Source organism: Emericellopsis atlantica, assembly GCF_019669845.1.
Source record: "Emericellopsis atlantica unplaced genomic scaffold F5Z01scaffold_3, whole genome shotgun sequence".
Classification (NCBI taxonomy): Eukaryota; Fungi; Ascomycota; class Sordariomycetes; order Hypocreales; family Bionectriaceae; genus Emericellopsis; species Emericellopsis atlantica.
This window is the reverse complement of record NW_025764705.1, coordinates 574691-594770: the sequence shown is the minus strand read 5'-3', so window position 1 is coordinate 594770 and position 20080 is coordinate 574691. Positions and strand designations below refer to the sequence as shown.

The 20080-nt window shown below is 56.7% G+C and overlaps 9 protein-coding genes across 9 annotated transcripts; 3 read left to right on the top strand and 6 right to left on the bottom strand.

The window, feature by feature from the left end:
• Positions 1-88: 88 nt before the first annotated feature.
• Positions 89-1577, bottom strand: F5Z01DRAFT_615981 (lactase-phlorizin hydrolase-like protein; the record flags this gene model as incomplete). Its single annotated transcript, XM_046260888.1, has 2 exons — positions 89-1475; positions 1531-1577. 2 exons carry the CDS (start codon positions 1575-1577, stop codon positions 89-91), a joined length of 1434 nt encoding a protein of 477 aa, XP_046121954.1.
• A 550-nt stretch (positions 1578-2127) lies between these two features.
• F5Z01DRAFT_644936 (uncharacterized protein) lies at positions 2128-2927 on the bottom strand. The gene has a single exon (XM_046262807.1). It carries the CDS (start codon positions 2782-2784, stop codon positions 2251-2253), a length of 534 nt encoding a protein of 177 aa, XP_046121953.1. The 5' UTR covers positions 2785-2927; the 3' UTR covers positions 2128-2250.
• On the bottom strand, positions 2928-4143 carry F5Z01DRAFT_644935 (uncharacterized protein). Its single transcript, XM_046262806.1, has 2 exons — positions 3890-4143; positions 2928-3841 (listed from the first exon to the last, which is right to left on the bottom strand). The coding sequence occupies exons 1-2, from the start codon at positions 4008-4010 to the stop codon at positions 3219-3221; spliced, it is 744 nt and encodes a 247-aa protein (XP_046121952.1). The 5' UTR covers positions 4011-4143; the 3' UTR covers positions 2928-3218.
• A 149-nt stretch (positions 4144-4292) lies between these two features.
• F5Z01DRAFT_679327 (putative aldo-keto reductase) lies at positions 4293-5170 on the top strand (the record flags this gene model as incomplete). Its single annotated transcript, XM_046265511.1, has 2 exons — positions 4293-4787; positions 4838-5170. 2 exons carry the CDS (start codon positions 4293-4295, stop codon positions 5168-5170), a joined length of 828 nt encoding a protein of 275 aa, XP_046121951.1.
• Positions 5171-5193: 23 nt separating this feature from the next.
• Positions 5194-6954, bottom strand: F5Z01DRAFT_314459 (putative sodium bile acid cotransporter). Its single transcript, XM_046258979.1, has 3 exons — positions 6525-6954; positions 5840-6464; positions 5194-5785 (listed from the first exon to the last, which is right to left on the bottom strand). The coding sequence occupies exons 1-3, from the start codon at positions 6676-6678 to the stop codon at positions 5218-5220; spliced, it is 1347 nt and encodes a 448-aa protein (XP_046121950.1). The 5' UTR covers positions 6679-6954; the 3' UTR covers positions 5194-5217.
• A 276-nt stretch (positions 6955-7230) lies between these two features.
• F5Z01DRAFT_633032 (Golgin subfamily A member 7/ERF4 family-domain-containing protein) lies at positions 7231-8902 on the bottom strand (the record flags this gene model as incomplete). The annotated part of the gene is made up of 3 exons (XM_046261908.1): positions 7231-7347; positions 7410-8715; positions 8748-8902. 3 exons carry the CDS (start codon positions 8900-8902, stop codon positions 7231-7233), a joined length of 1578 nt encoding a protein of 525 aa, XP_046121949.1.
• A 928-nt stretch (positions 8903-9830) lies between these two features.
• Positions 9831-11431, top strand: F5Z01DRAFT_314500 (uncharacterized protein). Its single transcript, XM_046258981.1, has one exon. The coding sequence runs from the start codon at positions 9982-9984 to the stop codon at positions 11422-11424; it is 1443 nt and encodes a 480-aa protein (XP_046121948.1). The 5' UTR covers positions 9831-9981; the 3' UTR covers positions 11425-11431.
• A 2720-nt stretch (positions 11432-14151) lies between these two features.
• On the top strand, positions 14152-17623 carry F5Z01DRAFT_679326 (uncharacterized protein; the record flags this gene model as incomplete). The annotated part of the gene is made up of 2 exons (XM_046265510.1): positions 14152-14467; positions 14517-17623. The coding sequence occupies 2 exons, from the start codon at positions 14152-14154 to the stop codon at positions 17621-17623; spliced, it is 3423 nt and encodes a 1140-aa protein (XP_046121947.1).
• Positions 17624-18116: 493 nt separating this feature from the next.
• Positions 18117-19821, bottom strand: F5Z01DRAFT_670679 (pheromone receptor; the record flags this gene model as incomplete). Its single annotated transcript, XM_046264594.1, has 3 exons — positions 18117-18591; positions 18657-19149; positions 19206-19821. 3 exons carry the CDS (start codon positions 19819-19821, stop codon positions 18117-18119), a joined length of 1584 nt encoding a protein of 527 aa, XP_046121946.1.
• Positions 19822-20080: the final 259 nt, after the last annotated feature.

The following is a 20080-nucleotide window of genomic DNA, read 5'->3' as shown; positions in this document are numbered from 1 at the left end:
GCCGTCTTTCATTCGACTTTGAAGCCATTGCGTTCTCGAGTGCTATGTACAGCCTATGATGCTACGCCCGGGCCGCGCGCTCCCTAACTTACTTCTTCTTGATCAAGCTGTCAAACAGGGGCTTGAGGTGCTTGGCGCTCTTCTTGGGATACCTCTTCTGCCCATTGTTGTAGTCGACGTAGCACACGCCGAAGCGCGTCTCGTAGCCCTCGGCCCACTCAAAGTTGTCGAGCAGCGACCAGGCAAAGTAGCCGCGCACGTTGACGCCGTTGAGCTGGCTGGCGACGGCCATGGCCTTGACGTAGTCGTCGTAGTACTGGAAGCGGACCTCGTCCTGGAGCAGCTCCTCGAGGGGCAGATCGTTCTCGCCCTTGATGGAGGTGCCGGACTCGGTGACGTAGATCTTGGGGTAGTTGTACCGCTTGCTGAGCCAGACGAGGAGGTCGCGGAAGCCCGGGGCGCAGGGTCGCAGCCAGGGCGACTGGGTCTCGACGCCGATGACGTCGCCGTTCTTGTTGTAGGGGGTGGTCTCGAGGTTGCCGAGAAAGTCCTCGGGGGCGGGCTCGCCGTCCTTGTGCTTGACGTAGTCGGCGGTGTAGTGATTCATGCCGTAGAAGTCGTTGGAGCCGTGGACGAGTGCGCGCTCCTCGTCGGTGAACGTGGGGAGGCGGTCGCCCAGCTGCTTGCGCATGGAGGCCGGGTATTCGCCGTGGTAGATGGGGTCGCCGAACCAGCAGATGGCAAACTCGATCTTGCGGTCGGCCGCCTCGACGTCACGGGGGTCGGTGGGATCCCAGGGGTAGGTGGCGTCGCCGTTGAGGACAATGGCAATCTCGCCGCCGTTGGTGGCCTTGAAGTCGTCGCGGTACGCCTTGACAGCACGGCCGTGGGCAACGAGCAGGTTGTGGCCTACGATCCAGGGCTCGGTGGAGGAGTCGCCCACTGGGTTGCGGTCGCGGTTGGATGTGCGGCCGGGGGCGAACTGGCCGACGCTGTAGCCGAGGATGGAGGAGCACCAGGGCTCGTTGAAGGTGATCCAGTTCTTGCACTGGGGGAAGCTCTTGAAGCAAACGCGCGCATAGTTCTCAAAGTCCAGGGGGAACTCCTCGCGGTTCAGCAGACCGCCATAGCGCTTGTCCAGCTCGTCGGGGACGTCCCAGTGAGAGAGCGTGATGAAGGGTGTGATGCCGGCGGCGATGAGGTCGTCGCAGAATTTCGAGTAGTGGTCAATGCCAGCCTGGTTGACGGGGTCGTTGCGACCACCCTTGGGGATGATGCGCGTCCACGAGAGGGAGAAGCGGTACGCCTGCGAGCCGAGGTCCTTCAAGAGGGCAATGTCCTCGGCGGTGCGGTTGTACGAGTCGCAAGCCGTCTCACCAGAAGAGCCATCGGCGACCTTGCCGGGCTTCTTCGTGAAGGTGTCCCAGACGCTGGGGCCACGTCCGTCCTTGTCCACGGCGCCCTCAATCTGGTAGCTACAGTCTGCATTAGCACGCGTATCCGCGGAGGGATTTGATGCTCTGGACTTACGAGGCGGTGGCAAAGCCCCAGACGAAATCACTGGGAAGAGCAGCCATGGTCGCGTGAGGGTCAGGGTGAGAGGGGGGAGGAGATATGACGGTCAAGAAACCGGACAAAGACTGGATAGGAGGAGGGAGACAGAGAGGTGCGGCCTGGCTGGCCCAGGGCACCGACTTTATTTATACCATGACGGCACGTAGGGATCGGCAGATGTCCAAGGCCGTTGATCCGGTCATGTTGAGGACAGCGGTGCTGCCCAGGGTCTGCGCCGGACCGTAGCGACCGAGCGAGTCTGTACGAGCACGTTGGCGATGGGGCTGAAGCTGCTCCTCAAGCTCGCTTGCTTGGCTTGGCCTGTTGGAGACTGCGTGCGAGGTTGGGTCACTTGGGTGAACTTGGGGATGGTGGAGTGGGGGGTCGCGGGAGGGAGGGGAAGGGTCCAGTCGCAGACGCGCAGCGCCAGGTGCCTTGCCTGAAATGGCTGGTCTGGCCCAATTACAGGGCTAGGTAGCTTGTGAGGCACATGGCTGACACGGTCGTGGGAACGTTTTTAGGGTGGCTCATGCATAGTCCGTCGTTGTTGACGAAGAATGGCAAATCTTGGTGGTCAGCAGTGAGGACGTCCTCAGTCTTCACCGTCCAGTATCCGTACTAGTAGCTAGATCACGTGAGTCCCTGAGAGAAACCAGTACTCTCGACGTCAACCTCCCGCCAGCAGCAGCAGCAAAATCACGCCAACAACTCTGCTGCCTGTATATCCTTAAGCTGTTTATTTCCAGAACAGCAACAAATCGTCGACTCCACGGCGGGGGCGCGCCCATCTCTTGACAAAACTGCGAGGCTGTCATTCGCGCGAGCTCTCGCCAGATCCCTGCTAGCTCCGTCGACCGAATCGAGACGTCGGCCCGCCTCTCCGAAGCCAGCTTCCCCGAAGGCTTTCCCCATTCTCGTCCCCATTTTGAAGCACCAGCAGCCAACGTACATCCGTCTGCCCATTCCGCCAAGGTCCAACAAAAAGACCCATTCTGCATGTGCATGTCTGCCAGTTCTCCGGTCCTGGCGCCTCGACTTTTCCATCTCACGCAGCACGATAACACGCGCGGCTTTTTGTCGAGCCGCGCTGCCGATCGAGCATACATGCGAGGCAATGTTTCTTCCCGAAGACCATCCCACTGCAACTCGATGAGCGATAACAACGCATACGCATACGCACATGCAGCCTGGCACTAGGTAATAATTAATGTCGCTGTCGTCATGGTCCATGGTGCAAACTGGCAAACTGCTGCCCCATCTCTGGTCAGATTGTCGGTCGTTTACTGACGAGGGCGCCCACGGAGAAAAGCACGGCTATCATCATTTTCCCGAGCCGCAACAAAATATGCTCATCACTGCGCCCGGGCGTCACGTTGCCTCAGAAATGCATTCAATTCAATCAATTTCTCCGACGCCTGTCCTAGATGCGTTTCATGTCAATCCTTTCTTTCTATGGCCGGCCGTCCCCCTATGTCGTATGATCGTAACCCGTCGTCGTATGCATGTCGGAATCTGCCTGACCTCTTAATTAAGCATCGCCTCATCAATAAACGCCCGCTCCGCGCTTCCGCAGAGACAACTCTGTTTTCTTTTCCCACGTCCCTCGTTCACACGCCGCCGGGCCCGTCCTCCGACACTGAAACGTCATCGCAAGCCAGTCAGTCTCACGCCGCTGGCCCCGTGCCGGCGGCTCCTGCGTCCGAGTGTTTCCTCTTAGAAGGCACGCCTCCTGCAGAAGCCCCGGTGCTGGACATGTCCGTGTCCTCGTCACCGTCGTCGTGGTATTCGCGAACTTCCCATTCTATTTTGACTCGGCCATCGTGAGAACGCTCAATGCCTCGGTTGGTGCGCATGTTGCCAAGCCTAGTACCCTCGACGAGGCTGTCGAACCACGGCACGCCATAGGACTCGCGGAGGACGCTCCTCGTGCCCAGTCGCTCGACGTCGCTGGTCATGTCCTCGGTCTTCTTACCCTCTTGGTTCTCCGTCTCCTCGGGTGTCCCTGGGATGAGACCCATGTCCTCCAGATCACCCAAGTCCTCCCTCAGCAAGCTCCCAATGGTCAAGTTGATAAAGTCTGCCTCCGTTGACGGCTTCTCGGACCAATAGCTTAGAGGCGTGCCACAGTACCCGCAGAATTGGCGTTTCGCGTGACTCTGAGTTGGGTGTGTGTATACACGACGGATAAGTGCGTGAGTCTCATCGGGGAAGAATGAGTTTGTAGTCGAATGGTACCACTCGAGCGGCACACGGATGTAGGCGGCCAAGGGCGTCGCAAGCGGTATCTCTACGCCTGATCAGCATTTTTAATCACAGGCATGAACAGAACACGTACGGTGCTCTGGTTCGGTGTTGAAGTGAACCTGGCACCTGTCAAAGCCATCCTGAGGGATAGCGATGATGTAACAGTTGCGGCCGCACTGGCAACCACCGCGAAGGGGACGTAGTTCCGTCATTTTGTGCTGGTACACCTGGGGTACTATTCTGTTTGAGATGGAAAGGTGAGTGAAATAATGCAAACCCGGAAATTCACACGAGGTTGGAATTCAATGGAAGCTATCACGAAAGGAAAGAGCTTTCGAGGTGTGACGACACGCATCCGGCTCCAGCTCAACGAAATGTGGATCATGTGGGGCCTCTCTTAAGAGCCCATTCTCCCGAATCATGACAATAACATGCCCTCAAGAGCACCTCACGTACCCTGGAGCCCAATGACTCTTTCATCAACATCTCCCAAGATGGGATCAGTCGCCCGTCATCGGGCTGAAAACACAGCCGGAAGCCAAGTATTATCACAAATAGGATTCGGAACTTACAAGCTCGCAGCTCCTCGGTGTACAAAAGCCATTCTTGAAGCCATCTCCGCTGGCTACTGCCTGTTCGACACCGCTCAATTATACGAGACAGAAAAACAACTGGGACAGGCAATAAGGCTTTCTGGTGTACCACGGGCCGACTTTGTAGTCACTACGAAGATAAAAAAGATCCAAACAGGCCTCTCACCTTACGACGCGTGTCTGTCTAGCATAGACAAGTTTGGTGGATATGTTGACCTCTTCCTTATACACACGCCTTTTCCGAAGCAACAGGCCGAATTTGTTTGGCAAGCGCTGGAGCAGCTGCTACAGGAAGGAAAGACAATGCGCATCGGGGTCAGCAATTACGGTATCAAGCATTTAGAAGACATGAAAAGCTACGCCGTCCTGTGGCCGCCCCATGTCAACCAGATCGAGGTAGATATTGCGCTTCCTCCGTGGTCGCAATCGAGCTGATGCGACAACAGTTGCATCCTTGGTGCCAGCAGAGGGAACTGGTCAAGTATTGCCAGACCAACAATATCGCTATACAGGCCTATAGCCCACTGGCGACAGGGCAGCGCCTTGGTGACCCTACCCTTCTCGCTATTGCACAGAGCCATGGCAAGACACCTGCTCAGGTCCTGATACGATACAGCATACAGAAAGGCTGGGTGCCCCTGCCGAAGAGCGCGACTCCGCACAGAATCAAAGAGAACTTGGATGTGTTTGACTTTGAGATAAGTGAGCAAGACATGGAGAGGCTGGATGCGTTGGATGAAGGCAAAGAAGGGGCAGTGTTCAAATTCAATGTGCACTGAGCGGCGTATTGAAGTGCACGTCTCATCTTGCCCGTGCAGAATTTGAATCAAGACCTCTTCTCCATCTCCCCATCTACAGTTCTCGTCTCCGCGATTTCGACGTCCTCATTCGCCTCACCTCTCAAATCGTGGCGCCCCTCGTCAACAACGTCGCTTTCATCATCTGGACTCTCCTCATCCTCTTTCCCATACTTGGCTAGCCACCACTTGAAAAAGTACACCATTGCTTGTGCGAGAAAGACTTGCTCCACGGTATAAAGCAGCACGGGGATCTGGATATAAGCCCGCGTCAGGTCATCGGCATCCTTCCACATGGCGGTCACCAGGGGAATGCCGAGACTCGTGGTCTTGGCCGCGCCACAGAAGCAGACAGCAATTGTCTGCACGCGAGACATCCTCTGGACGGCCAACGCGCGGCGGAGACAGGCTGGAAGACGGGGCGCGTCGAGATAGGGATTGACAGTGACAGCCAGGCGGACAGGGGGACGAGCGAGGAAGAAACATATGCCCGTGAAGACAATGTACAGCGCCAGATTCATAAAGACGTTGAAGACGATGCTGGGCGTGGATATCTCGTAGATGGCGCCGGTCTTGAAGGCACCGGAAAACGTAGCCCTGCCAGTCGGGTTAGCTACTGACGGTCCAGCCCAATTTCTCCCCTTGCCTTACCAAACCAAGAGGATCATGAACGATCCGGCAACCTTGTTGAGGTACAGCTTCTGCAGCACCCATGCCGTCCTCTTCTCCCAGATCCCACGTACAACCTGTCCAACGACCAGGGGCAGCACGACACTGAGACCCAGTTGCATGGCGACACCCGCGTACATGCTGCCCAACGTGGCTGGACTGGCTGGTCGCCAGTCATCAAACGCCCTGCTCCGGGGCATGAACCCAAAGATGAGCAGAGGACTAAGAAAAGCACCGGTCAGGTTGCCTATCACGACGCTGACAATGGCCGCCGCCTCATCACCGCCCGACGACCGCGTCATGACCACATTGGAGGCGATCGTCGTAGGGATGCATCCGGTGACCAGCATGCCGATGATGACAGGGATACTCGGCGTGCCCGAGTCCAGCGCGCCCGCGGCGAGAGCAATGTGCAGGATGGCGATCATGATACCGGGGATGATGATGAAGCTGGTGCCCTGCACGAGGATGTGGAGGCGCCAGTTGGTCAGGTTCGTCCTGAGCTTTCGTGGGGGCAGGGACAGGCCGCTGACGAGGAAGATGAAGGCCACCGCGCCGTAGACGATGGAGTACTCTGAGCGAATGTAGCCGCCATGCGCTGCCACGGCTGGGGACGGTGATTGTCAGCGCACAAGGGACGATGGGATGTGGGAGCCATGAGCCGTACAGGGAAATAAGTGCGCCAGCAGGGCTGCCAGTCCGAAGCCGATGATGATCCATTGTCCGGCGATAATGTCCAAGATCTTACGGGGCAGGGGCTTCTTTGGCTTCTCATCGTGAGCGTCAGGGCGGTATACGCGCGTCTCCGTCGAGGACGCCATCTTGGCTCATGACAGTCGCGAGCGCACGCCAATTAGGTCCCCACGAGGAGTTGTGAACGGTGCTCGAGGAAGAGGGAATGCATTGTGGAAATGTGAGGAAAGAATTGCAATCGGTCGGTGTTGCAATAGATAGGATCGGCGAAGGCGCCGAGCCATTCCATGATCCCAGTCTCCGTAGCCCGGTGGACCGATGTCGCAACGCAGGCTCGAGAGCCAGAAACCCTTTGTTAGCCAAGCATTCTTCACACAGACAAGGTGCCCATATCCTCGAGAGTAGCAGTGATTCAAACTGGGGACCATTTATATTCAACACCAATATAACGATTGCGCTCATCCAGCAAGTATGTACGCACGACCCGGACTGGGGCACCAAGGCAACGCAATGGCTATTTCCTGTCTTTCCATGAAACTCTAAACGCCGTGCAATGAAACAGTATAGTGCGGCCGTAGCAACTCCGTTGCCGTCCGCGCAGAGTGCAAGCCGAGGAACCAAAAGGAAAAGGCGGGGTATCCGAGCAGAATGAGAGACTAGATTCAAGGGACTGGGCGTCGCTACGCCGGCGTGGCCGTCCTCGGCGCAGAGTCAAGGCGAATGACGGAGCGTGAGTCGCCGGGGCCGCTCGTACTGGGAGCCGCAGCGATTTCTGGATCAGGTATTTGTATATCGAGCTGCAGTTTTTGTCAGTCAGTCAAGTCCTTCGATGCCACCCTAGCCTGGAGAGTGCACGTACCGACATATACCCCGTTTGCCGCAGGGATATAAGCTTGGGAGCCAGTGCCGCACCGTGGGGTTCCATAGTACGCTCAGCATGCTTGTTCCAGTCCTCGATCCACTTCTCCAGCTTGTTCAGTCTCGACTTGGCCCCCGTGAAGCCTAGGTCATCCCAAAGCCAGCCAGTCAGCGCACCCAAGACGCCATCGAGGGTGTTGCGCATCGAGTAGGGCTTGAAAATGGGCACCAGCTCCCCGTTGAGCTTGTCAATGACCCGTCTGAACTCGGGTTCTGACATACCCGCAGGATCCAGGATCTCGGGATACAGGTTTGAAAAGGTCGGTGCCAGGTCGCCCGCCACCATCCAGTCCCGCTTGATCCGTATGATCCTCGTCGACGCGTGCTCGGGCGAGTCCACGGGCACATGTGGGTTGATGTGAGGGTAGCAAGGGTGATGGGGGCCCCAAGCTTCGTCATCAGGGTCCAACTCCTCACCCATGATCGACGAGTCCTCTGATGATATGGCAGATCCTATCCCGTCATCCAGCGACGCTGTCGATCGGCGGTGGTCTGTCGCATCCGGTCCCCGCTCGAGATCCGCGGTGAAGGACTGAGCGGGCGCTGTAGTGTCTGCTGCCATGATGGACTTTCCCTGCCTCGTCTCGGAATACGGTACGTGCGCGCTATCCTTCACACTCGGGTCGAACTCCGCAATCGTGGGTGTTGGGTCTCTCGATCTCTTGCCGTCATACGAAGCGCGTACGGAGGTGGGGAGACTGATCTTACTCGCCCTCCGGTCCGCTTGCAGGCTACTTCGTTGCGAGCCTGGGTTCCTTAGATGCAAGACCTGGGGCAGCGATAAGAGCGGATAGTCGCCCTGTGGCGTCTCGGTGAGCCTGCCGACGTCAAGGTCAGGGTGGTCGATCCGCACCGATGGCTCCGGCGGTGTGGATGGCCTTCGCGGTCGTGTCTTGCGTGGCTGGTCTCGAGGCGTGGAATTGGCTGGGTTCCAGAGGTAGGCGGCTGGAGGGCGATGGCGATCTCGGCGGCGAGCTGCAAGGCTGCGAAAGGGTCGCTGCAGATGATAGTTTTGCTCGGGGGGAGTCTGCTTCGGGCCAGCGAGAGCGGCGTTCGGTGGTGAAGCGATTGCGTCGTGCGTGATGCGGTTCGTCAGGGAGGCTGCAGATGCGAGGTTGGACTGTTGTTGGGCGTCGGGAGCCGTTGGAAGAGGTTGTGAGGCACGGACGTCGAGGGGACGACCGCGCTGAGGACTGGGGATTGGTAGATGGCCTTGTTCCGAGGTGAATGAGTTCTGGAGCGGTGGCCTGTTGTCGTGAAGGCGGTGCCGCTGATGGACGGTGGCAATGGTGAAATCGAGGCAGAGGACTGGCTCGAGTCGAAAATTGGCCCTGAGGCTGGCCAGCAATTGGTGTCGGCGGAGGGTGTCGGCGTCAGGGGACGGTGATCCGTGAAGGGCTTAGCGGCACTGTCTACCACTGCTGGCGCCGGCATTTGTGCAGCGCGCGTCGAGTCGATCTGGCTGGCAGGTCTACAGACAGGTTAAAGATCTGGCAGAGAAGATGGAGCAGCAAGATGTATTTGAATAAGATAAGTCCCAGCCACGAGGCATTGAGGATTTCCGGCGATGGCCGCGTAGCGTCTGGGGTCCGGTCCAGTCCTCTCCAGTCAGTGGCGCCGCTTGTGTAAGGTGAGCACTGGCCTGCTGAAGCCTGAAGCCTGAAAGGCGCCCTAGCTTCTCGCGCATTGATGCGAAGCACCCATATTACTCCTATATTACCTGAACCTTCATTATTCACAGCTATGCGAGCAGCTATTTGAGCTTTCTCGTCCCTGCTTCTTGCTGCACGGAGTATGCGAAGGACGCAGAGCAGCGCCCAGTGGTGAGAGGCCCGCCGCTGAGTGACGTCCAAGTCCAAGGTCTCACCGGAATCCTGGAAATTGGCTTGAACATCACTCCAGCAGCGGTCCAATGCCTTCAATGCCTTGTGTGTTTGAGACCCACGACCAGAGCCCGATGTGCACCGTTTTTTTTTGTGACATGGAGCCCTCGCCAGAAGTCCCGACCAACAGCCATCTGGAAGATTTCCATCTTTGATGCTGGCGACCCGAGACCAAGTGTGCTGTCGAGACGACACCACTACGTACCCATTGGTACAAGACTCAGTCACTGCCGGATCATGCGATGCAGCCGTACGGAGTACATCGAAGCGTTTTCGTGAATCCAGCACAGGGGATCTTTCGCAACACGATAAGTGATGCATCATTGATGCAGGGCACCCACTTCCCCAGAAACTTAACTTCTTAACTGCCAGTTCCAACTTCCAGTGGCAGTGGCCTGTGGCCAGTGGCTGACGTGGAACAAGTGGAGACATAGGTCACCTGGAGCCTTTGCCATTTCAAGTTGTTAGTGGTGACGTTCACCAGCAACGCCAACTCCCACATCCAAGGGCGCTGCCATCACCATGGCCCTTGCATTCCAGCCGACAAGCAGTGTCCACTTTGAAAATACTCGCCTGGCTTCTTTGGAGATGAAGCACTGATATTCTGCCCTCGACAAGGACTGGAGCACCATGGGCAGTGCGACGCTTGCCGACGACGACGCGCCCGTGGGGCCCAAAGCCACGGGCTCGTCCTACAACAGCGCCCCCTCTGGACACGGTTTACGCCGCGCATTCACTCTCGACGAGGCTCGCAAGCGGCCGTCGTTCCATGCGCCCCCCGATGATGCCACGAGATCGCGGCGTCGGAGCTCCAATTTCACAGATTACAGTCTCGGCGAGGCACGCGACATCTTGAACCCGCAAGCGAGAGAAGGGGAGATGCCTGCGTCGGACAGCTCATCACTGGCAACCATATCGATCGCCGTTGCGCTTCTGCCGGCGATAGCAGGCGCCCTCTTCAAGGATGGAAGTGCTTTCATGACAGATTTGATGCTGCTGGCGCTGTCCGGTGTCTTCCTACACTGGTCGGTCACTCAGCCGTGGAAGTGGTACCATACTGCTCAAGAGGTCCGTGTGGAGCATGAACAGAGCGCCGAGGCTGCCGTAGAAGACAGCGATGCCGACCTGGACGCCAGCTCAGGGGGCGAGGGGCCCCTCGAGGATGTGCCGGAGGAGGGGGATGAGAAGGGGTCGCCGTCGAGCAACGACAAGCTGCCGCAACCGGTAGGCCTGACCACGGAGCAAAAGTCTGCGTTGCGCGAGCTATACGTCTACGAGACCTCGGCGTTGCTCTCGTGTTTCGCCATGCCTCTTCTGGCCGCCTATCTCCTTCACGCTCTTCGCACCCAGCTCAGTCGACCCTCCGAGGGCCTCGTGTCCAACTACAACCTGACCATCTTCTGCATGGTGTCCGAAGTACGCGCCTTCTCACACATGTTCAAGCTGGTACAGTCGCGGACATTGCACCTGCAACGCGTGGTCCAAAAGACGCCCTACGCCTCTGCACCCTCAGCAACAAGCACCCGCATATCGGAGCTGATGACGCGTCTGGAACGGTTGGAGACACAGAGCTCGTCTCTCCAAGAACCCGAAAAGGAAGACGCAACGAAGACAGCAGATACTTGGAAGCAGGAGGCGGCCATGATCCGTCAAGTGCGTAACGGCATACAGCCCGATCTCGATGCGCTCAACCGTGCCGTGCGACGGTATGAGAAGAAGGCTACGTTGCTGCAAATGCAGACCGAGTCGCGTTTCACGGCCATGGACGGCAGGTTGGAGAATGCCATTGCACTGGCGGCCGCAGCGGCGAAGAATAGTGCGACCTCACACAGAAGCTTTGTGCGACGCACGATGGACACCATCGCTGCGCTGACACTGTTTCCTCTGAATCTGCTTCTCACTGTCCTTCTCCTACCGCTCAAGGCTGTGCTATTTTTGGTCAACGGGAGGAAAAGGGACAGAGAGCAGGCATTGCAAGGGAGATACGGGCGTCAGGGACGAAGTGGGAAAGCCATTGGCCCGACCAGGTATAATGGCGACCGTGTGCCAACACGGGTGGCAGCGAAGCGATGATGGCCAATTGACTCTACCTACTTTTCATCAGAAAATGGTTCCTAGTACACCAATACCCGTGTTTGTTACTATCACTGTTACACAGAAGAATTATACTCATGATCCCAAACCCAACAGACCGACCATGTTCTGGAACGGAAGCTCCGACAGACGTTACCTGAGTGAGAGTCAAGGCACAGATGATTGATTCTCCAGCGCCTTGGGCCCGGGGAGCACGACAGGCGCATGCCCGACGGAGTGCCGATGAATGCAGCAAGCACGGCATTTCGCGACGCCCGTGGTGAAGAGCGCCGATCGTTGCTCGTCCAAGGCGGCTCGTGCGAGGCCATGACGCCGAGCGGGCTTCGATTTTGAGCCCGTACCAATCCTGAGGCTGATTAGGCACTGGCGTCTCGCATGTGTTCTTCGCGGTGAAACCCAGCATGACATGCTGACAACGCTCAGCAAGAAGCCAGGCTTGGCGCTTGCTACGTGCAGAGCGAACGCGAGACTTTTGCGCAAACCCCCAAGGTCGGCTGATGCGGCGTCTGCTTGGTAGATCGCGGAAGCCGGACTCGGAGTGAACGCGTGGGTGTGGGACCGATGGGTTTATAGTTTAATTGCACACATGTACGTACTTGGGCACTAGGCGCCGTCTGGAGTTTGGTAGAGCTGACTGGTGATCCCCGTGGGAAGAGTAGAACTGGGTCAGAATGGGCAGCCCGCTGGTGCAGCCATGTTGTTGGCATGAAATCGAAGCTGCTGTCACGAGTCCTGGGCTCATGGCACGAGTACAAAGACTGCTTACCTTGGGAACCGTATGGCGTCAGAATGTATATGAGAGGACTCGGTCTACCGACTGGAGCACTTTCATGTTTTACCACGTACTCGTAGCGTAGCGGCGTACGATACGTACTTTACATGAACGCGGCTGCAAGTCTCGGCCCATGGAGATCTGCTTCGACGTGCGATTGGCTTGTCGCAAGGCCTTTTTAGACTTTGCAGGGCTCATGAGAACGCAGCACGGGCGGGCGTAACACAGCGTCACTCGGCATGCATTGTTCGTAAAGCATTCGCACTTGGTTGTGCGCACTCGGGCCTGAACTTATGTATGAGACCACCATTGGATGAAGTCGAAGCAACACCAATCACTTTGACGACGACTGGAGCGGACTGCTCTTGAGTTCCAGTTCCTAACAGTTGTCACTTGTCAGTCAGTATGTGTCTTACCAGGGAAGAAGTTCGGTTCAGGGGTGCGCCGGGAGAGCGTGCATCGCCAAGACCGATAGCCTCGATCGTGGAGGGGTATTAATTTCGCGAAGCTCGGAGGCTGGCCCAGCCTTTCGTTCAGCATTTCAGAATTTCAGCCGTGGCGAGACCTCTGGCGGTTACACGCTGTTGGTGAGAATGAAAAATGCAGTGTCTTTGAACTGGAACGTGATCTGCGCCAAGGTCCATGTACCGTGATCCCTTGCGTTGGATGCCTGGGGTATCCGGCATCTGTCGCTGCAAATGGCTGGAGACTGGACTGAATGGAGTGTGCTTTCCTCACCGATACCAAGCAGCTACTACGTAACTTACCTAAGGTATCGAAAGAAAGCGCCTCACCTGAGGATATGTGGCGGAGACTAATATGCGCTGCTTGCTTGAGGCAGGTACCCGTCCAGCCCACACGGCTACTTCCCAGTGTTCCCACCCTCCGACAGAGGGTAGTTCCCTATTGGGAGGTGCCTTCCATCTAGGTGCCCCACCGATGCCATCGCGGCCGCACCCCTGGCCCCTTGTTTCACAAATCAGCTTTCATCGTTCACCGCGAACTCATAATCCCAGGACGCGATCATCATTCACCACGCTGCACCTGCACGATGCGCGCACCCCTGAAAGGAAAATTTCAGCACCACAGGCACTGAGCAATCCTCGAGGTGCCAAGCAGCCGCCGGAGAAGAAGTGGCCGGCCGCAGAGCGCGTCGGGAAAAGTGAGATCATGCGCATGGGTCTGGTACTAGCCGGTGCAGGTTTCAAGGGTCAGAACATCATGCCCAGTCGACGCAGCGTGCGGCCGGCCAGCCAGCCGCTGGCAAGGACACACAGCCCGAAACTGTCAAGCAATTCGTCGAAGTCGAGGCAAATGCACATTCCGACGTTACTTTTACTGCCGCGAGTGTCAATGTAGGGGGGCTTGAAGCAACATGATCCGGCCTACGCACTCGGTATAGCTGTGCTGCTCTGCCCATCCACTGTTCAACTCGCCGCCAGCATCCAACATTACCTGTCGTTATATCAGAAATACACACACACACATACACACACACACACGGGTACTTTTAGCTTGGTCCCGCTACGCCCCAGATCATCCCTGGTCGAAGACTTGCACGCCGAGCCAGTTCCCCACCCACCACCTGATCGCGTGTCTTGGGACTCAAGAGTCAAGACCTCAAAGACCTGGTCACGACAGCCCGTAGCCACACCTTCCAACCTCGTCTTTCTTCTCGACGCATCTCCTTCTCTCTTTTCTCACCTTCTCGGGCTTTCCTGTGCCACTGTCGTACCGTGTGCGACTCGAAATCTTACACGCTGCCACTCATTTACTCACTCCCTTGCTGTTGCCGGGCGACTGCATAGCATGCTGCCGTTCTCGCTTTGATCTGCGAGGCAGGCACGGGTTCCATTCACCATCTCGACGGCTTGACCAATTCATTCATTCATTTATACGACGGGACTTGACCGGGAAGACCGACGCACACGAAAATGTTTATCAGACCAGGGCGCTTGTGGGCGCTTTTGTTCCTTGCTCTCGTTGTGCAGCTCACGGCTTCTCGCCATGTTCGGATCATGGCGCGACAAGACGGTGGCGAGATCTCAACCACAGCGACAGGCTCTGAGCCCCAGCGAACAGCAGAGGTGACGGGGTCGAACAAGGAAGACTCTCGCACCGACGACCGAACTACAGAAACGCCTACGCGAAGCGAGGATGAAGCTACATCGACATCGACAGATGCTTCAGAGACCCCGACAGCGACCGTGGGCTCAGATAAGCCCTTCGACAACTCGACCTTTTACGACAGTATGTAGGCGCTGATGGCCAAGTCACAACTGCCACTAACAGTTTGCAGTTGATATTCCTGCCGGAGAGCTCCCCCTTACCCCCAAAATAACGCCTGGTTGGGGCGTTGCTGGTGCTGTCATGCTCATCACGGGTGTTATATACACCTTGGTCGGCATTCGAAATCGATACATCCATACCTTCTTCTCCACGGCTTTCCTCGTGGCACTCGGCATCGCAGTGCTCATTGTGTACGTTATGAACGTTCCCGTGAGCGTGGCGCTGCAGGGTGGCTACGTTGCGGCAGTCATCATTTCTGGTTGCGTTGTCGGAGTTGCCTCCATCTTCTTCAAAGAGTTGACTGAAGGGCTGGGCTGCGCACTCGGTGGTTTCTGTGTGAGCATGTGGCTCATGTGCCTGGTCCCCGGTGGATTGCTCGGCTCAGTACCAGCCAAAGCTATCTTCATCGCCGCCTTCACATGCGTTGGCTTTGCTTTCTACTTCAGCAGGTATACCCGCGACTGGGCATTCATCACCATGATCTCCTTCGGCGGAGCTACTGTGACGGTCCTGGGGATCGACTGCTTTAGTAGAGCAGGCCTCAAGGAGTTCTGGGCCTACATCTGGCAGCTCAACAAGAACTTGTTCCCGCTAGGCGCGAATACATACCCCGTCACCAAGGGTATTCGAGTCGAAACAGCCGCCATCATCATCATTTTCCTCGTCGGTATCATCTCGCAGATCAAGCTCTGGCGCATCGTCAGAGATAAGAGACAGACGAGAGCTGCTGAGAGGGCCGAGGGCCAACGCACACTCGAACAGGAAGAAGCAGTCGTTGGGCGGCAGGTCGAGGAAGCCAACGCACGCGAGCGAAAGGAATGGGAAAGAGCGCATGGAGACGGCGAACTCGGCAGTTCTGCGGCATCGCGCATCTCCGGGGACGCTGGCAGCGAGAAGAAGCTGGCAGGCAGCTATGGGCGCCGATCTGAAGTGGAGGTTATTGAAATGGGGGACATGCCGGAATCGGACCGTGGTCGAGATGGACCAGAACCCCTCACAGAGAAGGATGCCGATGGGAAGGTCATCATTCGAGTCGCCGCCGATGACAAGCCCGAGGGAGCCGATGATGATACGGAGAGTCGACCAACGTCGCCCAGTATTGCACCTTCAGGGGGCCCTCACCGGGTTTCATCCTCCGGAGCCAACCTCCAAAGGCAATCTCGAGTTACCGTCGGCTCGGCGCCGGCAATTGTCCCCTTGCCTTTCACCGTTCCTGAGCATCGTGACGGCAACGACGACTCCAAGTCTTGCGACTCGCGGACTGAGCGATCGTCCGTGGCGACCTTTGCTGATGAGCCGGAAGATGTCGACGTCAAGGCCCATCGTCGCCACTCCTCTTTGGCAAAACGACTGTCCCAGGGATCATCGAAGTTGCTGCGGAACTTGTCGACTCATTCTGCCCACAAAAGGAACACTCCCACAGCCGAACACGGCGAGAGCTCAGAAGATCTGGTAATTCCCCATGGCGACCGGGACGACGACGATTCCTCGATAGCCGCAACGCTGGACAACCAGAGCCTCGACGATAGTCATCGAAGATCGGTGCTAGATGCAGAGCCCAGCCCAGAGATCGAGGTTACGGCACTCCTGTCCGGGCCAGAAGCTCAGGTCGACCGCCAAGCAGGAAGCAGCTTGTCCGAAGACGATAAGGTACAGGCACAGAGCATGCGTCCGGTTTCTACTGAAGTTGGTCGGGCTTCATTGGAAGCTTCGAGTAGAGCGCTGGGTGGAGGAGAGACGCCGACTGTCGCTGCCAGTCGCATCGATGAACCAGAATCCTCGCAAAACGACCAACTAGACAAAGCAAAGTCTGTTTCGTCTGGCCTGTCCTCGCGGCACAGCCTCACCAAAGACAGATTGCCTCGCTCCTTGTCCAAAGTAGCACTCTCATACCGCACCAACGAGTGGGCCAAGCATCTCAGCTACGCCGACGCGCCTGAGCCCGATGAACTCCACGTCACCGAAGCTGTGAAGCTAACCAAGGTCAAATCAAAGAAGGAGCGCCCAGCCCCGGTAAATGTGGAGGAACTGCAACAGGCCACGGAAGATGGGATTCCACCCCTCTCGAGTGTTCGCTCTGATCCGCGACTCTCCCGCAGGGATTCCCGACAAGGCATTTCACCCAGCTTGAGTGCGCCAGTGGGCACTCCTGAGCAGACCTTTAGCCCCCCTATGCCACCGCCGCAACATTCCGCAGGGAGCGGCATGCTCCGCGCGTCTTCCTCATTAATGGGGCTGCGTAAGTCATCGACAAACTTCGAACCCATTGTGGAGGAGCATGACTTGCCCCCTAATGCACAAGACTATTCGGCCACACCGGTCTCTGACAATACCGACACGCGCTCGCTTGCGGCCAGTCCACCTCCCGAGTCTCGAAGGGCATCTGTGGTGCCGGGCGTCGTCTCCTACTCGAATCCTCAAACGCTGCTGGGCCAGCGTGAGATGTTCCTGCGTAGCAAGTCGCAAGGCAACCTTTTTTCTCAAACCCCAGAGCCCCAGGGTCGTCCTTCAAGTGACGCCGGCTCATTGAGCAACTATCCTATGTACGCCGCAGCACTGGCTGCCGATCCGGATGACATGCCTCTCAGCCAACGCAAGCAGATGATGCATCGTCACAGCAGCATGATGACTCTGTCAGGCACACATCAGAATCAACAGCAGCAGGCGTCAATGGCACCTCAATCCGTCCACAGGTCAAGCTCAGGATTTGACCTCTCCACTGGAAACGCCCCCTTTGACTCGCATCAGTCAAAGAGAAACTCAACCGTCCCAACACCGGCCGCGCGTCAAGCGCAACTCGCCCAGTTCCGCTCCTCGGTGGCGCAAGATCTCCGATCCGGCTCGCCAATGCTGAACAACCCTGGTCGGGAAACCCCCTTCGCATCGACTAATAACCTTCTGGGGGGCTTGTCCGGCCGCGAGGCGGAAGTGCAGCGCAATATCCAGCTCCAGCGCAATCTGCTTCTGGGGCAGAAAGAGGCGGAAGCACAGCGAAGGGAGATGCATCGGCAAAAGAAGGAATGGAATGATCGCGTATTTGATGAAGCAATGCGAAGCGGGGAGCTGATGGATGCGCACCGCGAGGCCATGAGAAAGATGCAGTCAGGGGCCAAATAGGTTGGTGGCCTGACGAATCCGATTGACAAACGACAAACGCAAGGACAAAACAAAAACACGCAGGCACACGAACACGCAAATATATAATTACGAGCTCGACGACGACATCCTTAAAATTTCTTCATTTCTTAATAACTATTGATACCATCATGCGGGAATGGGTCAGGGACGAGCAGGCCTTTTATGAGGAACAAGGGGGGTTGACGGAGGGCTATCATGAGGGCGAAAAGAGGTCTCGGAGTTGGCAAGGCCTGTCTGCTGTAATTAAGCTATATAGTCTGTAATGTCAAATGAACTCCGCGTTCATAGAGGAGATATGTCCACCAGCTCTTGCGAGTCTCGTTTCTACGACCAGTTTTTGTGCCGCAACGCCAGCCACATGCTATGCTATGCTATGCTATGCAGGACAAAGGGAAAAAAAGAAAAAGCAAGATGAACAAATGTTCTGGGACGAAGTGTAGTCTGTCGCCTTCGTCACCATTTCGAACTGTCCCTAACGCTGCTGCATGTGACGTGTGATGGACGTCTTCACACGGACAGTGTCTGTTTGTGGCGTCGATTGCACGCCCTGCGTCTCCTGGGTCCCATCGTTGTTGTCACCTGTGTTGGGGCCGCGGGACTCATCATCGGGTGACCATATGCTTGTGTAGATACCGTTGGATGACGATGGATCTTGTGGGGACTGCATCCTCTTCTTGGAGCGTTGAAGGAATGACAGTGGGGGAATGGAGAGATTGGTGCGCATAAGAAAGGGATTGCGATGCAGGATATCGTCGTGCACAGCTTCACGACCTGTCGGCTCCTCGTCCTGCTGACGAGCGCTGGGCTCGGCGGGGCCTGCCTCGAGAGTGGTGGACGTGAGGAAGTTGAGACTCTGGGTGTGTGGTTGTTCTGTGTCCCTTGAAGAGGAAGAGAATGTACTCAAGGGATGAGATGATACACTTGTCCCGGCCTTGGGATTGGTAGATCTGTAGATGTCAGCCATTCTGACAGGTCATTGGTGGAAAAGGGGGGGACTCGATGACAAACGTACCCGGTGCGCGACGTCCCCTGACTGCATGAGCTCTGAGACCAGCCTGCTGGTCTGTCAGGGGCGTATTCCTGGTGCAACTTTGGCCAGATCTTGCCTAAGCCCAGCTTGAGTAGGACGATGCGGTAGTCGTTGATGGCATCCTTTGTGCAGCTAAAGAACATGAAGATGGGCCCGCACGAGATTATGGTGAGCCAGCTGACGTTCATGACCGCAAAGTTGAGTGTGGAGCTCGGGAGGAGAATGATGCTGTTCCATGGCAACCCCGGAATCCCGGCGTGGATGCGTTCGTAGGAGTAGCTGGTGGCCGGGCCCATGTCGAGTATGTTGAGGACAAAGATGAGCAGCATCATGGGGTACACCGGGATGAGGACAGAGATGACCATGAGGTAGAGACGGCGACGGGTCCGATTGGCGCGCTGCGTGGCCTGACGGTTGGAGGAGAGGATGGAAGCGTTGCTGGTGCTGACTTGACGGAAACGCCAGTAGATCAGGACTGTGCACTTTTTGTTAGTGTAACCTGTCTGGAGGCATGTGATATGACGGACTTACTGGCATAGAAGACTGTGATTGTCGAGACAATCGTCGGCGCGATGACAAAGAAGACCAGGTAGGGCCAGCTTGGATCCGCAGACCACGAGCATCCAATAATTGCACCGATGGCATAACGATTGCGTGTTAGGGGCCAGGTCAATGCCAGCTGGATAACTGGTAGGGGAAACATGATGAGTGCCTGGATCATGTTCCGTTTCCTTTTCTCCTTGACCGTTAAAGGATTGGCAGTCAAGAGGCCCACCTGGTGAGCCAGATTGCGCATGATGGCTAGGAGGCATGTTGCGTAGAGGGCGATGCTGAAGTTGTGAAAGTAGGGTGTGACATCGCATAGTCCGTAGCCCTTCCACCAGGACTCCATGTCATCGTTACGCCATATGAGCGCCAGAACAACGGTGTCGATGTTCTTGAGGATGACATTGAGGATGAAGATGGTAGCGGCCAGCTCAGAGTTGCGATGGAGGAGACGGAGAGGAACAAGGGCCACGATACTGCCAAGCAGACCGAGCAGGACACGACAGACAAGGTTGGCTGTCAGAGATGGAGTTGTGTAAGGTGGTAGGGAGGGAGTGCCTTGTATGACGACCAACGCATCGTCCCGCGGGTAAAGGTCCATACCCAGGACTTGGGACACGTGGAAGTGCACGTGTGTTTGTGTGTGTGTGTCTGCCAGTGAGGCAACTTGTGATAGTCGATTGGTGGATGTCTGCAGGCCTGGCCGAAGATTTAGACAAACCGCAGGAAGCTTTGACAATCATGGGTGAGAGAACATGAGAAGGAGGGTCAATGCGGTCTTATAGAAAGCTCTGACCAAGATCTGTAGCGTTCCATTTTATTGAGTGAGCTGTGAACAAGCCTATTGAAGATGTCCGGTC